This window comes from Xyrauchen texanus, chromosome 6, assembly GCF_025860055.1.
Source record: "Xyrauchen texanus isolate HMW12.3.18 chromosome 6, RBS_HiC_50CHRs, whole genome shotgun sequence".
Lineage (NCBI taxonomy): Eukaryota > Metazoa > Chordata > Actinopteri > Cypriniformes > Catostomidae > Xyrauchen > Xyrauchen texanus.
In genome coordinates, this window is record NC_068281.1 from 5,082,250 (window position 1) to 5,097,771 (window position 15,522).

At 35.7% G+C, this 15,522-nt stretch overlaps 2 protein-coding genes across 5 annotated transcripts; both read left to right on the forward strand.

The window, feature by feature from the left end:
* Nucleotides 1-5,401: 5,401 nt before the first annotated feature.
* LOC127645660 (chemokine XC receptor 1-like) lies at nt 5,402-7,410 on the forward strand. Its single transcript, XM_052129344.1, is given in 3 exon segments — nt 5,402-5,506; nt 5,778-6,560; nt 6,562-7,410. Coding segments are annotated over 2 exon segments (1,050 nt in total). The 5' UTR covers nt 5,402-5,506; nt 5,778-5,861; the 3' UTR covers nt 6,913-7,410.
* Nucleotides 7,411-8,891: 1,481 nt separating this feature from the next.
* LOC127645658 (chemokine XC receptor 1-like) lies at nt 8,892-14,324 on the forward strand. Of its 4 annotated transcripts, XR_007970796.1 has the most exons (4): nt 8,892-8,920; nt 9,129-11,182; nt 11,952-12,012; nt 12,162-14,324. XR_007970796.1 is itself a non-coding variant. In XM_052129342.1 (2 exons), the coding sequence occupies exon 2, from the start codon at nt 9,145-9,147 to the stop codon at nt 10,195-10,197; it is 1,053 nt and encodes a 350-aa protein (XP_051985302.1). In that variant the 5' UTR covers nt 8,892-8,920; nt 9,129-9,144; the 3' UTR covers nt 10,198-14,324. The 4 variants fall into 4 exon arrangements, 1 of the variants encoding a protein (XP_051985302.1); XR_007970795.1 differs by having other exon boundaries at nt 9,129-12,012; XR_007970794.1 differs by having other exon boundaries at nt 11,952-14,324.
* The last annotated feature ends 1,198 nt before the right edge of the window (nt 14,325-15,522 follow it).

Here is a 15,522-nt window from a genome sequence, read left to right on the forward strand (position 1 = left end):
CATGGAACAAAATAATGGCCTAGATTCTGAAAGTACTAATCCACTGAAGCTCTGGCCTGCCTCTCACATACACATAGCCTCTCACATATAGGACATTACAAACCTAATCACTAATTACAACTTCCCAACAACTTATTTGAAATACTGTAATACGCATGGGACATTTGCATGGCTACAGTCACACATCGATGATTTAATTACAAATTGCAAACAAACTTGCCACCCAAATTTCTACATTTCCGCCTGCATCAAATTAAACAAAAAATTGTGCAGACACTTCAATCAATCAACAACCCACTTTGAAAATAGACATGTATCATCTATTTTGACTTAGCCAGCAAATCAATCACATTGGATAATTTTGAATTAGCACTGTGATTATTATATATATCTATAACTGTGATTCTACACTCATAGAATTCTTATTATTACTGTATGCAAAATGACGCATACCACTGGAGAAGATACTATTTATATTGACTCTGTGGTATGTTTCTTAAAATTTAAAAAAGAAGAAAAAATGTATTCTAAATAGTCAAAATAGTCTCTACAAAACTGCACAGGGGGTCCAGAGATGGCCAAAGCAGTGGGGTCGGCGGGATCTTTTACCAATTTTACTATCTTTTACCGTTTATCAATTGAAAATGAATGTTAAAAGATCGTCTGTTTGTTCTGAAGCATAGTGACAGCAGTCCAGTATTTGTTGGAATATTTTTACATTAAAATGAAATATTTGTTATATTTCTTTAGATTCAGATACCCAAGTATGGGGCATTGAAGCCCTTGTGACTGTGGAGTGATGCTGAATGTGGGTTAAGGGGTGTCCCGAGAGAAAATTTAGAAAACAATTTTTAAAAAATGTAAAAAAACTTTTGTATATTTTCATTAAAGTGAGAGACTAGTCTACCAACTAGTAATTTTAATCTTTCCTCCATTCCAGACATCTAATTAATTTTCACAAAATTAGAACAGAAATCGATTTGTGTATTCGATTTGTTTATTATTAAAGGCTCGTAACATGCTGTTTAATAGATACAATTAGAAGGGAAAAACGTTATGGTCTAAAAAGTGCTTTGAAACCACATTAACTCATGCGGCGCTTCACGTCTACACACATGCAGGGTAAAGAGGCAACGCGTGCGGAGTGGGACAGGGCAGAAATCCACGTTTGGTGCTAGAGAACAATATTCAAGATTACAGCACAGAAAGATCAGAGCCGTTGTCCACATCACTGTTTTTCTGTCGCGCTCTTCACTAGAGATGATGAGCAGGCAGCAACCGTTGTCATGAAGTCTTGCGGTGCGGATGGAATCAATGCGGTGTCCAACGTAACATCATTGTTAGCAAGGCAGCTAGCATTAGCAAGTTCATCCAGTCTGACCCTGCGTTACCACTGGTGCGTTGTGAGCGAAGCTGAGAGTGTTTTCAATTCATTCATATGAAAGCCGAGCGTCATGCTCGCGAGGTGGATCGTAGGATTGGCAGCGATGCAGAGCAAGCTCTCCTAGCGCTGTCAGCACCGTTGAGCGGATTTCGTCCACCCCAGTGGAAACACAGCCTGAGAATGCCAAACTGCTTGTGTTTTAGCGACACGCAGTAAATATCATAAATTCCTCAAAAGCCTATCGTGGATTTTCTTTATCGTGATATATATCGATATCATTTTATCGCCCAGCCCTAGTAGATTCTCAATCATCCAGGTCACAATAGAATTGGTCACCATTGATGTCGAAGACCAACAAACAACTAGTTGAAACAACATAGGCGGCATCATCACGTGATGATGTGACAATAACGTAATTTTATTTGATTTCACAAGACATTCTCGGTTCCCCATACATTTTGACCAATTCATTTAAATTACTCTTCTGGTTGTTCTGTGTCATTGACTTGATAAAGTTCTTTTTAAAAATAATTTTAAAGAGATAGAACTTAAAAATACTTTTTTTTTTTTTTTTAACCAATTAAATATTTTAGAGCTAAGAATAATGTATAGTCAGTACAGAAATGTCCATTACTTTTTACGTTTTAATAATTTTCCAGGCCTGGAAATCACAAATTTTAGAATTCCGTGACATTTGAAGATTTTCCATATCAATTGGGAGCCTACACATTCGACACTTAGGGAAGTTATAACAATGCCAATTTTCCATAATTGTAGTATTATTGTAGGGGAAATGTATTGTTCAATCATTGAACCAGAACTTAGAGTGCTTCATTATCACTGGTATCATAAAACAACACTGAAGGAATAGTTAATCATAAAAGAATAGCATAAGAAAGAAACCGAAACCGGTTTGGATGGAACGACATGAGTGTGACATAAGGATGACATAATGTTTGGGTGAACTATCCCTTTAAAGGTTAAAGCATCTTAAAGATTGTGTCGTACTTGCAGTAGGTACTCCAGGTTGTAGCAGAACTTGTGAAGGCTGGAGCTGTCATCTGTGATGGTTCTCCTGTTTCACGATGTTCTTTGCTCAACTCAGAAACAGAATCTGTACAAAGAAACATTGGACATGAGTCCCAGCAAAGTGTTAAAAGTAATTATCAAAATGTGTGGCACAAAAATAAATCAGTCAAATATGTAGGAGCTATATGACTAAGCATCATACACTCATGGTCATAACTCCAACAGAACTGATCAATCTTGAGAAATCAAATCACTCATACAGACACAGGCACGCACACACAAACTTGTTTTTACATCATTGTGGGGACTCTCCATAGATTCCATGCATTTGATGGATTTTATATAGATCTAATGATAATTTATATCCCCTAAACCTAATGCTCACAGACACCCTTTTTGCATTTAAAAAAAAACATTGTTTAGTATATTTTATAAGCCACTTCCCTCATGGGTACCTCTGGCTGGGCCCACAAGGATAGTAAAACCTGAGATCATGTGTAACCTTGTCACCTACATGTGTAAACATGTATACACACACACACACACACACACATGTGATGTTTTTAATGTGGAAGCATTGTAATGTAATCTTCATGTCATATCACGTGTATGAGTGTGTGTGCGCGTGCGCGTGCGTGCCTGTGTGTGTGTGTGTGTGTGTGCTCGCTAACAGCACTTGCCCCTACAGTCTGTTAAGGCTAAATGGGGGGTCTTTGTCTTTGTGTGTGTGTGTGTGTGTGTGTGTGTGTGTGTGTGGGCTTGTTTATGTGGTTTATGAGAACATTTTTTTAGGTTACAAATTAGTAATTACAAGGGTATTATGCTATAAATGTGGTTTATGAGGACATTTCTATTGTCCCCATAATTCAAATCGCTTAAAAATCATACTAAACAATGTTTTATTGAAAATGTAAAAATGCAGAAAGTTTTTTGTGAGGGTTAGGTTTAGGGGATAGAATCTATAGTTTGTACAGAATAAAAATCATTATGTCTATGGAGAGTCCTCATAAGGATAGCTGCACCAACATGTGTGTGTGTGTGTGTGTGTGAGCGAGAGAGAGAGAGAGGGAGAGAGGGAGAGAGAGAGAGAGAGAGAGAGAGAGAGAGAGAGAGAGAGAGAGAGAGAGAGAGTTATACCATGCAGGTCTCTTTATAATAAATCGATCAATAAAAACTCAGAACTGTTCCTTGGTATATGATGTGATAAACAAACAAACAAAAAAAAAAATCTTATTTATGTCATAAAACCAAAAAAATACATAAAATAGAATAATGTTTCAATCTTATGTTTCGATTAGATTTATTGATAAAAGTAACTGCAGGTGCAAAAGGGAGTTGTACTTTTTTTTAAACACAGGAAAATTCGCTGCAAAAAAAATATTTTTTAAATAATGATTAATTCATTTGCGATTAAATTGTTTGTACCTTGTAAACTTTATACTTAATATATACATATTTAAATTAGCCTTAGAGAGAGGGAACATTCGCACATGCTGAACTTCAAAACTTCACAGGACCAAAAAAACAACATAATTTTTTAGCCAAACTAATTTTTCAACAGAACAAATTAATTGATAGAGCATAAAGAGGTGTAATTCATGATTAACATATGTAAATATATACATACTTCATTAAGAAAGATGATCTTGCTCATCGGCTATTACAGTAGATACACCCATGCTGCCATTTCAATGGGGTGGTAACTAATATTGAGTGACAGCCTTCTGGTCCAATCAGAAGTGGCAGATGTTGAACGCTTGGTTTGGTTGCGCGGTAATAGCGCAGTAAACATACAAAAGTGAACAGGAATGAGCGCTTCATCACAGATTACGGCTGTTAGCGTACAGTACATGAACAGTAGCCTATATAACATTGCAAATAACCTTGTTTATGTGTAACCAACAATATTTAGAGGGGCTTCAACACACAGTTGCTTTATGTTTATATCGAAAATGCTCAATTGAATATTTGATAAGCCTGATAGTATATGAAACAGGCCTTTTTCTATTTTATAAGGGTGATTTTTAAAATCCTGTCAGAGGAAGTATATTTGTGTTAAATGTACGGAAGAGGATTAGGGCCAAGCAATAATAAAAAAATAAAACCATCTCGAGAATAAAGTCATTATAATGAGAGATTAAACTCGTTAAATTTCGAGAAAAAAGTCGAAATACAATCTTGAGAATAAACTCATTAAATATCGAGATTAAACTCGTTAAATTTCGAGAAAAAAGTCGAAATACAATCTTGAGAATAAACTCATTAAATATCGAGATTAAAGTCATTATAATGCGAGATTAAATTTAACGAGTTTTTTCTCGAAACACAACGACTTTATTCTCGATATTTAATGAGTTTATTCTCAAGATTGTATTTCGACTTTTTTCTCGAAATTTAACGAGTTTAATCTCGCATCATAATGGCTTTAATCTCGAGATGGCTTTATTTTTTTTTTTATTATTGCTTCCGTATAAATGGCATTGCATCATCTCAAGCTAATTAAATATGCCTATGTAGGGTACTGACAGTTTTACAGTTCAGTGCTCAAGTCATTTATTAGAAAGTGAAATGAATCAGATATTTCAACAAATATCCACGTTTTAATTAACAATTGTTTACAATACATCATGGTTAAAGGAACATAATTTGAGACAAAGTCTGAGAGTTTATGGGTTGTGATTGTAAGTTGATGCATAACCACAAATTCCACAAGTCTTTTTTGAAATACACTACATCAACCCAGTGTATTATATTGGTTGAGATACTTTACAGGCATACAATATATGATGGCATAAATGTATTAGTATTATATGACGCATATACTGTATTATAAAACAAAAGTTGACATATGAACGTAACTGTGGTGTCTTTCTTGTTTCAAGTGCTTTTTTTGACAAATGTATGTTATGAAGGAACAGAAAACCGAAAATGGACCTGTAATGGGTTTTGTGTTTGAAAATGGGGGATCTGAGCATCATTTATTGGGTGGTTTGCACTCTCATAGGAACAATCACACATGAGGAGGGTTTCAGTAGTTCGTCAACCCTCTTCATCAACCTGCAATCGTTTTCTTCAGAGCACTTTCGAAAAAAGGTAAGTGTATTGAAGAGTTTTTAGATGCTATTCTGTTTTTGCATTAACAAAATTATCTCTCCTTATGTAGAGATTATTTGGCATAATTATCAATGAATGAAAGAAGGTGTTTTCTTTAATGTTATGCAAGCATTGATTTACTGATCGTTGAAACTCATAAGGTCGTTACACATTATTTTCACAGTACATTTGTTGCAAATAGTCTACACGTACAGAACGATTTCAATAACATAAGAAATACAAATATAAAATGTTTTTTTTTGTCCCTCAGGTGCACGATTTGCACCCTTTCTAAAGGGTCCATTTCACATCATTTACACATTAAAGGAACTTTTAAAAAAAAAATTTCATCAAGATGAATGAAAGTGAACTGGGAACGTCTACTAGTGAAGATTACACAAATACTTCATCTTACAGTTACGATGAGACTGACTATAAAGATGACAGCTGTAACAAGACAAATGTGGTCCAGTTTGGAGCTGCTGTCACTCCAATCGTTTTCACCATAGTCATTGTGTTCAGCTGTGTGGGGAACACATTGGTCATATGGGTCCTTATGAAATACGAAAATCTCAAATCCCTGACCAACACATTCTTGTTAAACCTGGCTCTCTCCGATCTGATCTTCACCTTTGGCCTGCCCTTTTGGGCCTACTACTACATGTACGGCTGGACCTTTGGAGATCCCGCTTGCAAAACGGTTAACTTTGTGTTCTACACGGGATATTACAGCAGCATCATCTTCCTAACAGTTTTAACTGTGCACCGCTACGTGGCCGTGGTTTACCCCATGTCAGTGGTCATATCAAAGAAAAGTGTACACTGTTACGTAATATCTGCCGTCATCTGGAGCATCAGTCTTTGCGCTGCCGTGCCACAAGCCAAGTTCAACACAGTCATTGAAAATGACGAAAAAATACGATATTGTGATTTCGACCGTCAAGTTAATTGGAAGCTCATGGGTACATACTTGCAAAATTCCTTTTTCCTTGTCGCATTCACGATCATTGCTTTTTGCTACTCTCAGATCCTAGGACGACTGCTTCGGTCCAACATCTCACACTCGCAACAAGACAGTACGGTTAATTCTCTGCATCGTGGTGGTTTTTTTCCTTGGGTGGGGACCGTACAATGTGGCCATATTTCTGGACTCTCTGATCTCATGGGGAATTTCTCCTTTCAATGAATGCAATGTCAGTATTACTGTAGACTACTTGATGTACATCTCCCGGATGGTGGCATTCTCCCATTGCTGCCTGAATCCCGTGTTTTACGTCTTTGTAGGGATCAAATTTAGAAACCACTTGAAGAAAATGTTATGGACTGTCTGTAAGAAAGGTAGAGAGCCTCAGAATCGACACAGCAGGCTTATTTACTCGAATGGTGAAGAAATATCCATGTATTAGATCCCCATGCTTGAAACAATCAACGATAGCTTTAAAATAATGTGTAAAAATACATCTCTGCAACACAAATAATGTAAAGAACTTTAGAAATGCTCCAGCTGATTATATTGAAATTGCATGTTTTAAAAAGTATTTAAAATCAATTTCAAGCATGCTTTTTTAAAGGAACATATAGGAATGGCTTTTAATTGCATTATTGTATAGACAACATGCTATGTAATTTGCATTTGCATTATATGGTACATTTGCTTTGTTTTATACATTTCTGCAATGATTTTCAATTGTGAACTTTGATATATGTAATAACTTTATCTCTCCATACTGTATTTGCAATATTCATCATATACATTTGTAATATTTGAACAATGTAATAACAAAGTAATAACTTGTAATAAGGTGAACAATGCTTTTTGAAAATATGTGCATGATCTATGTCACTGCAAAATATGTCAAGGCTTGTTTTTGTCACATTTGTCAGCCACAAACAATAAAAAGACTTTCCAAACTCTTCTCACTGCCAGCTTCTGTGTTCTATATCGTGCTGCAGTTCACCACAGATTTGACACATTTGCAGTCGTGCGTGGTTTGCAGATTTAGCATTCTTTAGTTATTTATTTTACAAGTTTGCATGATCAAGAACAAATTAAAAGAAGACTACAAATGAGTGTGGCTTTTTGATTCTCATGGGACTAAATTTGCATGATCTAATATGGAAACACTCCACTCATTCAGCAATGTTAATTTGTGTTTACAGTAGAACCGTGCGTGAACAGAGTGCATATTAATAATATAGGTTAATCATAACGTAAATATGATGAATACTATTTATTTAATATCTTGTGTGAATATGATTTAATGTAGCAAATGATGACTTTTGCTTAAATTGTTTTCTCCTGAGAAAAAGATCCCAGTAATCTCATATGTGTTTCCTTTAAAGTTTAGGAAGAGATCTCAAGAATGTCTCAAACTGTGCTTATATTTGAGTATGCAGAATGCAAAGTATTAACAAGTCACATATTTCAATATTAACTACGAATGTCTTATCAAATAATTTTGTAACTGTTCTCTAACTGAATGCCATTTGTTCCAAATGTTGTAGTTTTCATTTCTACACAAGTGATATTTTGGGCAGCTGTGGCTCAGGTGGTTGAGCGGGTCGGCCACCAATCGCAGGTTTGGTGGTTCGATTCCCGGCCCACACGACTCCACATGCCGAAGTGTCCTTGGGCAAGACACTGAACACCAAGTTGATCCCAATGGAGAGCTAGTGCCTTACATGGCAGCTCTGCCACCATTGGTGTGTGAATGGGTGAATGAAACACAGTGTAAAGTGCTTTGAATACCGTTAAAGTTAAAAATTCACTATATAAGTGCAGACCATTTACATGTTCTTTTGAACTTATAGCAACTTATAACTTTGGTTAAACTACATTCAATCTGCTCTTTTAAAAATGTAGTTACACTACAAGCTACTTATCTACAATAACTACAATAAAACTATTTAAAGAAGAACATATTTTTTAGATATATGAAAATCAGATGATATTAATTAGTTTTGAAATCAGTCCTTGCAAAAATAAACAATGGCTTTGATACAATAACCAGTTTAACAATGCATCTGTTGTAAACCCTTACTAAACACAAAACAGTCATGCCTACTACAATATTACTATCATGAAACCATAGTTACTTTTTAGAAATGGATAAATAAATAGGTTGACAATGTTAAATTGAACCTAAATTGCTATACTCTAATAAAACTAGAAAACACCATATTTTATTAAACTGAATTGGAATTTAGTGAGAAACAGCTGTTTTAGGCTACTTGGGCTTAAGTGAATCATTTATGTGAACTAAAGTGCATTTCCTTGGACTATCTCTTTGGTTTATTCATTGTGAAACTGCTCACATTAGCAGAAGGAAATGGCATTGACAGATGTGTAATATCAGTTGTCAAATGCAATTCACACCTCAGCAGATTCACATTTCGGTCACAACAGACATTGAGGTAGGCTTGAGTTTCATGTTCTTACACTCTTCATAAACTATAGATGAAATAAACTGGCATAACTTCTGAATAAGCATTATTTTTTTTATTGAATTAGACATTGGTTTACAACATAATATACTGTAGCTTATTTTTTAAATATCAGCACTTGCAAAGAGTAAAAAATGCAAACTCATCTCTGTCCCAACCATGTTGGTTTCTTTTTTAGAGACGCAAAGGCAGAGATGATGTTCAACAGCAGCTTTGATTACAATAACTCATATGAGTATGACTATAACTTAATTCCAATGTGTGAAGTTGATGACTATCAAAAAACCACAGCCGTGAGTTATGCCATCATCGTCTGTCTCAGCACACTTGGTAACGGCCTCCTTATATGTGCCCTCACATGCTATGAAGACCTAAAAAGGGCCACCAACTTGTTCATGTTCTGCTTGTCTCTGTTTGATCTGCTCTTCACTCTGACATTGCCTTTTTGGTGCGTGGAGTTGCTCCACAATTGGGTCTTTGGCACCATCGCCTGCAAAATCATAACTGGGGCCTACTTTGTTGGCATCTACGGAAGTCTCATTCTTCTGACGTTTATGACGCTTGATCGTTTCATTGTCGTGGTGGTAAGAAGCAACTGGCTAACACGGCGTCGAAGACTTATTTGTTCGCAAGTCGCCTGTGCTGGTGCTTGGATCATCAGTTTGGTGGCTTGTCTGAGAGATTCGATGGCCTCAAAGGCGGAGCTAGATCATATCGACACCTACTTATGTAAAAGCACTCATACCGAAGATGATAATATGGGACATTACATTCAGCTCATTTTGCTTTTCCTCATACCGTTTGCGGTTATAGTTTTCTGTTACACCAAAATTCTATTGACGCTCATGTCAACGTCCACCAGGAAAAAATACAGGACTGTGATATTGGTGTTATGTATTGTCACTGCTTTCTTTGTATGCTGGGGACCGTATCATGTAGTCATAGTGTTGATGTCTGTCTACACGTTTGATGCTTGTGAACATTATCAGCTGCATGGTGCGTTTGTCGTCTGCAGGATTCTGGCATTTTCGCACTGCTGCGTGAATCCAGCGCTGTATTTATTTAGAGGAAAGTTCCGAATGCTAGTGTCCAGGTTGCTATTTTGCTCTCATGAACCCATTCAGTCGGGACAGTACAGAGAAGTCACGGATCAGAGTGACTTCCGGATTCATCCGTACATGACTGAAGTGGTTTCAGAAAATTGTGGTGTGAGACAAACAAATGCCGTAGAGGTGAACGAAAAGTAAAAGCTTGATGAAATGTCTGTGACTTTAAACTTGCATTTGAATTGATGTATTTATTGCTAAAGGAAATCTTATTGCTCAAAGGATGCACGTTCCTAACTCATGAGACTTTTAAGTGGGTTACTTTCTGTGCCACTAGCGTCAACATATAGAATTGCAAAAATAATGACTGGTTTCGAACAGGTTTCCTGAATACTCTCCCCATCTTCCATTGGTCAAAAACAGATAGTCCCACCTCAAACTCATGCCATTGGTTACTGGGATGGGCTGCTCAATCAAACACAGAAGTTGTTTGGAAAGTGCCACAGAATCAGCGTTTCTGTAGCCATTTTCCTCCAAAGTGCAAATTCAATTCATGCAAAAATTTGTGAATAAAGCACTGAACACAATTGTCACTTATGGCGAAATTGGCACAAAATGGAAGCTCAAGCCACTGTGGCTCTTTTATTTGATCCACAGTTATAAACTGCTTGCAGATGAGAGCATACAGACAAAACGCTCTGAAGAAATTCAAGTTTACTAGCATTCAGCAGACAATGCACAAACTTCACCTTTCAAAGTGGTTCTCGGTTATGTTTTATTCACTCATTAAGGATCAGCTTTGATGTTATTTCCTACATTTCCACAGGATCCATAGGAGGAAAATTAATTGGAGAAATAGATACAAATGAGACAATTGTTGGCATATACAGTAGTAAGATTTTTGAATTGTATAATTTATGTGGATAGCTCTTGAAGATAATTTGTTTTGGAACATTTTATTGGAAATGTTTGAGTTCATTTGTGTTCTCATCCTTATTGTGTTTAAAGATTTACTTTTATATGAGATTTTGCATTGAAGATATTTGTTGATGAGTTGTGTTTATACATTTGCCGTCAATTTTATTGCGATTTGACAAAGTGGGATGCGAGTGGGCTGGACAGTCATGCAGAAAGAGTTTTTATGAGACTGGATGGATATTCTAAGGAACAAACCACCACAACCAAGGTATTTCATATTTAATAAAGTATTTTTTTCTTTCATTCTTTCTTTCATTCTTTCTTTCTTCCTTTCTTGCTTGCTTATATTAATTTGTTATGCATTCCTGGTGGCTTTGAAGGAATAGTTCACCCCTAAATGAATATTCTGTCATTACATACTCACATTTATGTCGTTCCAAACCCGTACGCTGTTATTTTTTCTGCGGAACACAAATGCTACATTTGAAAGGAGTCTTTAGAATCCACGTTACTTTTTTCCAAACAATTAGTGACTAAATCTATCAAGCTCCAAAAACAACAACATCCCAAAAAAACACCCTAACACCATGAAATCAATCTATATGAATGAATTTGGAAAAAACTGCCATATGAATATAGAAGACTGAATATAGTACATCTGTTGAATAGACTACTTTTGTGTGTGTGTGTGTGTGTGTGTGTGTGTGTTTGTTTGTTAGTTTTTTGGAATTTACTGTAACAGCAGTTGTCACTTTGAAATATTGTTGTATTGAAAAAGCGTTGTAAAGATTAACTCCTACAAACATCTGACTTAAGTGTGCAGAAATAATTACATAATTTTCTTTATTGGATGAACTATTTCTTTAAAAGTGGACCAGTGCTATTATTTTACATGAATGAACCCGTTTAACTGTCATTGCACAGGTAGGATGTATCAAGAGATTTTGCCAGGGAACTTACATTACATAAACTACACATATGAGTATTATGAGGATTATTAGATAACATTAGAGGATTTTTCTGTTTTTCTGCTACAGCATCATCATCTGCATCAGTCTACCAGGAAGCACTTTTGTGATCTGGATGCTCTTGAAGCAGGTGGGTTTGAGCAGCTCTGCAGACTGACAACATCTGACCTGATCATCACCTTAACGGTCCCCTGGATCGTCAACCAGATCCAGGGCTGGATCTTTGGGGATGTGGCCCTGCAGACTATTCACCTGGGGTCTCTTCCTGTGTCTATACAGCTACACAATGACTCTCACAGTCATAATGGTTTATCGATATGTGGCTGTTGTGTGTCCAGTGTTTGCGTCATAGGCAAACTAAGTGGTCGCCGAGGGCGCCACCTGCTGAGGGGGTGCGAAAGAAGATGCCACCACAACGCATAAAGGCAAGACTTCATGTAAAGTTGGTCAATGCTGGCTTTAAGACAATACTGTACAATTTTCTATAAAGCTGATAAAGCTCTAGCCCATGTGGTGCTTGAACTCGCAACCTTAATCACTGAACCACACAACTGACAAGACAACTTGACACAAGAGACATGTTCCGAATTGCGAGTACAAAACTTCAGAAAAAAACAATGTAAGTAGTAGGATTTATACAGTGAAGTAGGGCCTACATTATAGTAAGCATAACATGAAAACTCAGAGGTTAAATTTTTAAATGGATTCAAACTCACAACCTCTTGAACTGTATTCTAATGCTTTAACCACTAGGCTATAGTGAGCACACAAAAGTGTTGGTTAGCATGCTAACCAATTACCATGCTAACCGATTTGCATTCTAAGCTAATGTTGACTACAGATAGAACTGCGATCAAATAGCATTAAAAGATAGAATTCCCTAATGTTAGCATGCTAACCGATTAGCATGCTAAGCTATTATAACCTGTAGCTTGATAACCATGCCAAACAGAACATTTTCTGTTGAACTAATGATGATGATATCTCCAAACTGATCAAGTAGGCCTACCCTCAGGACACGATGTGTATGAAGCATGCACATTTTAATTTAAATTAAACAATTGGTTTAAAAGATATATCACTTTATATAAAAATTCAAAATGGTGGAGAGGCAATATGCGTAATATTGAAAAATGTTGTCTGGTTGGATTCCGTATGACCCAAGGAATTTAAAAACACAAATGATTTGATAATTTTGGGACAAACAGTTCAAAAGTTATGACACAATAATATGCCAAACTGTGCATGTACCATGTCTCATGGTCCTAATGATGCATACCTAGTTCCGTTTCGATATAACAAAGTGTTCTGAAACAGAGTTTACATCCTATTTCATGTCAACATCATTAATTTAGCGTTAGCGTAACTTTTCAACAGTTGTGAAAATCAAAATGGGGTAAAGTCAGATCCGTGCTAAAAAGCTTAAACTGTAAACATCATAATCCAAGATGGCGGCCACTGTAATGGGCAGAATTTTAATGTAAAATTCCATTGGAATCATCAGGAGGAGATTAATCAGATGCTAAAGGGATTGTGTTTCCAGACCAGATAGTTCACAAGATATGCTCAAAAGAAAAGTAACATTTTTGAACTGGTGGTGGCGCTGTGTAGTTTGTCCTAGGGGTTCCAAATTTGCTATGGGGCATTTCATGCCCACCCCTATCAGTGTGCCAATTTTAAAAACGTATTCCTACATATGGATCATTAAGCTACTCCTATGGTGGAATAATACAAAGAAGAAAAGCTACAAAAGCACTAGGGGCCCTTTGTGACCCTTTGGGGCTTTCCTCCTAATAAGTAAATAAATAAAGAAATTGGTTCATGTCTTCAAAACTAATTTCAAGCATGTAAACAGAAGCCTTTAGATCCAAAGGTTTTTATGAACATGAGAAACATACTGTAAGTAGTTCAGTCATATGTGTCTAAACTTTTCAGTGTTTATTTGTATATATTGTTCATATTAAATGTAATATGTGTATGTCTGTGTTGGTTTGTGTTGCCTTTTTTTGGTTTTGGGAAGTGTTTATTAATGCCAATGTCACAAAGCCTTCTGAAAGAAGAACAGAGAAAGAATAAAAAACTGATGGAAAACTAACGGTGTGGTGTGTCTTCTTCAAAGAGGTTAAAAATAAAATGAAGAAATAAATGGAAAAAAAAAGGTATTGGAAAATATGGAACTTGTCTTCTCACCACGTTGATACTTTCTATTTTATGTTAGATTGAATAGTATGACATATCTAATAGTTATCACAAAAAAACAATAAAAAACAAGGGTTTTATGCAACTGTGCTTTTATAAAACACCTTTTTGTATTTTTTGTTTATATGTGGCAGTTTATGTTGCTGTTCAGCAGGTGGCAGTAGTGGCTAAGACGTGAAAAATGTATGGCCTACATTACATTAATTGTTGGGCTCACAACACAATATATATACTATCACTATCACTCTCTCTCTCTCTCTCTCTCTCTCTCTCTCTATGTATATATATATATATATATATATATATATATATATATATATATATGTATGTATTTTTTTTTTTTTTTACCCATAATTGATTCATAATTGATCACGGTCGAAAACCAACAGCATCATACATCATACCATTCCAAATCTTTATGATCTGGAAGACTATAAATATTAGAATAAATTATTCAAATAATATTAGACAAAAATAATTATCATTGAGCAGACATGTCTACCTTTCCAAAATGATAAAAAATGTAATTATCTACAATTAAAAAATTATTATATCTCTTTTAGTGAGCATTCCTGTATCAGTGACAACACTGACAAGGGCAAAATATTTTATTCTGTGTATTAGAGACCGGGGCTAGTTGTCACATGGGGACATTTTCACAACGGATATATCATAGTAACTATAAGGTTTTGATTCCAAAGCACAATTGTACAAATGTGCATTCTTGCATGTGTGTTATTTTGTATGTGTGTTTTGCTTGTCAGAAGAAATTGTCATGTGTTTTAAATGTTATAATTTTATAAAATATATTAATTACAATATTTGTTGGGCCAAAGCAATTGAAGAGATAGATCCGCACACTTTGATAATATTTTATTGATTAAAAATAGCAACTTTCCATTAATAAATGGGAATAATATAACAGTGTGTGGTTCTGTCTCTTCACTTGTACTTTAATGCTTTATGCTTTGGTCTGGCACGTGTGGAAGAAATATTGGAGTGTTTCCTATATACGTGTTTGCATTTTCCTCCTTTCTTGGGCAAAAACAATAAAGCTTCTCTAAACAAAAATAAACATTTTTTTTTGTATATTACCTTATACATTTTTGCTGTTTCATGAATTGTTTCATAATTACTTTAACTGTATAAACTTTTCTGAAAGCATAAAATTGGCTGTTTAATGGCAGGTCCCACCATAACTGCTTACCCTATATAAAGTGACAACATGCCCCTGCTATCACTACACAACACTGCACGTGTTCAGTAGCTTTTTGTAACCAAGACTATCTATGTTGAGCTGCATAGGCCTACAGCACATAGCTCATATGAATAAATGCAGTCTAGAATAGATTATTTGCCAGTAAACCATCTAGACCTGAATACTAGAGTGTGACTGACAGCTTTCTGCTTTGTAAAATATATAATATGAAATTATCAGATA

Coding starts and splice junctions, on each gene's coding strand:
- LOC127645658 (XM_052129342.1), top strand. CDS start 9,145: ATGATGTTCAACAGCAGCTTTGATTACAATAACTCATATGAGTATGAC.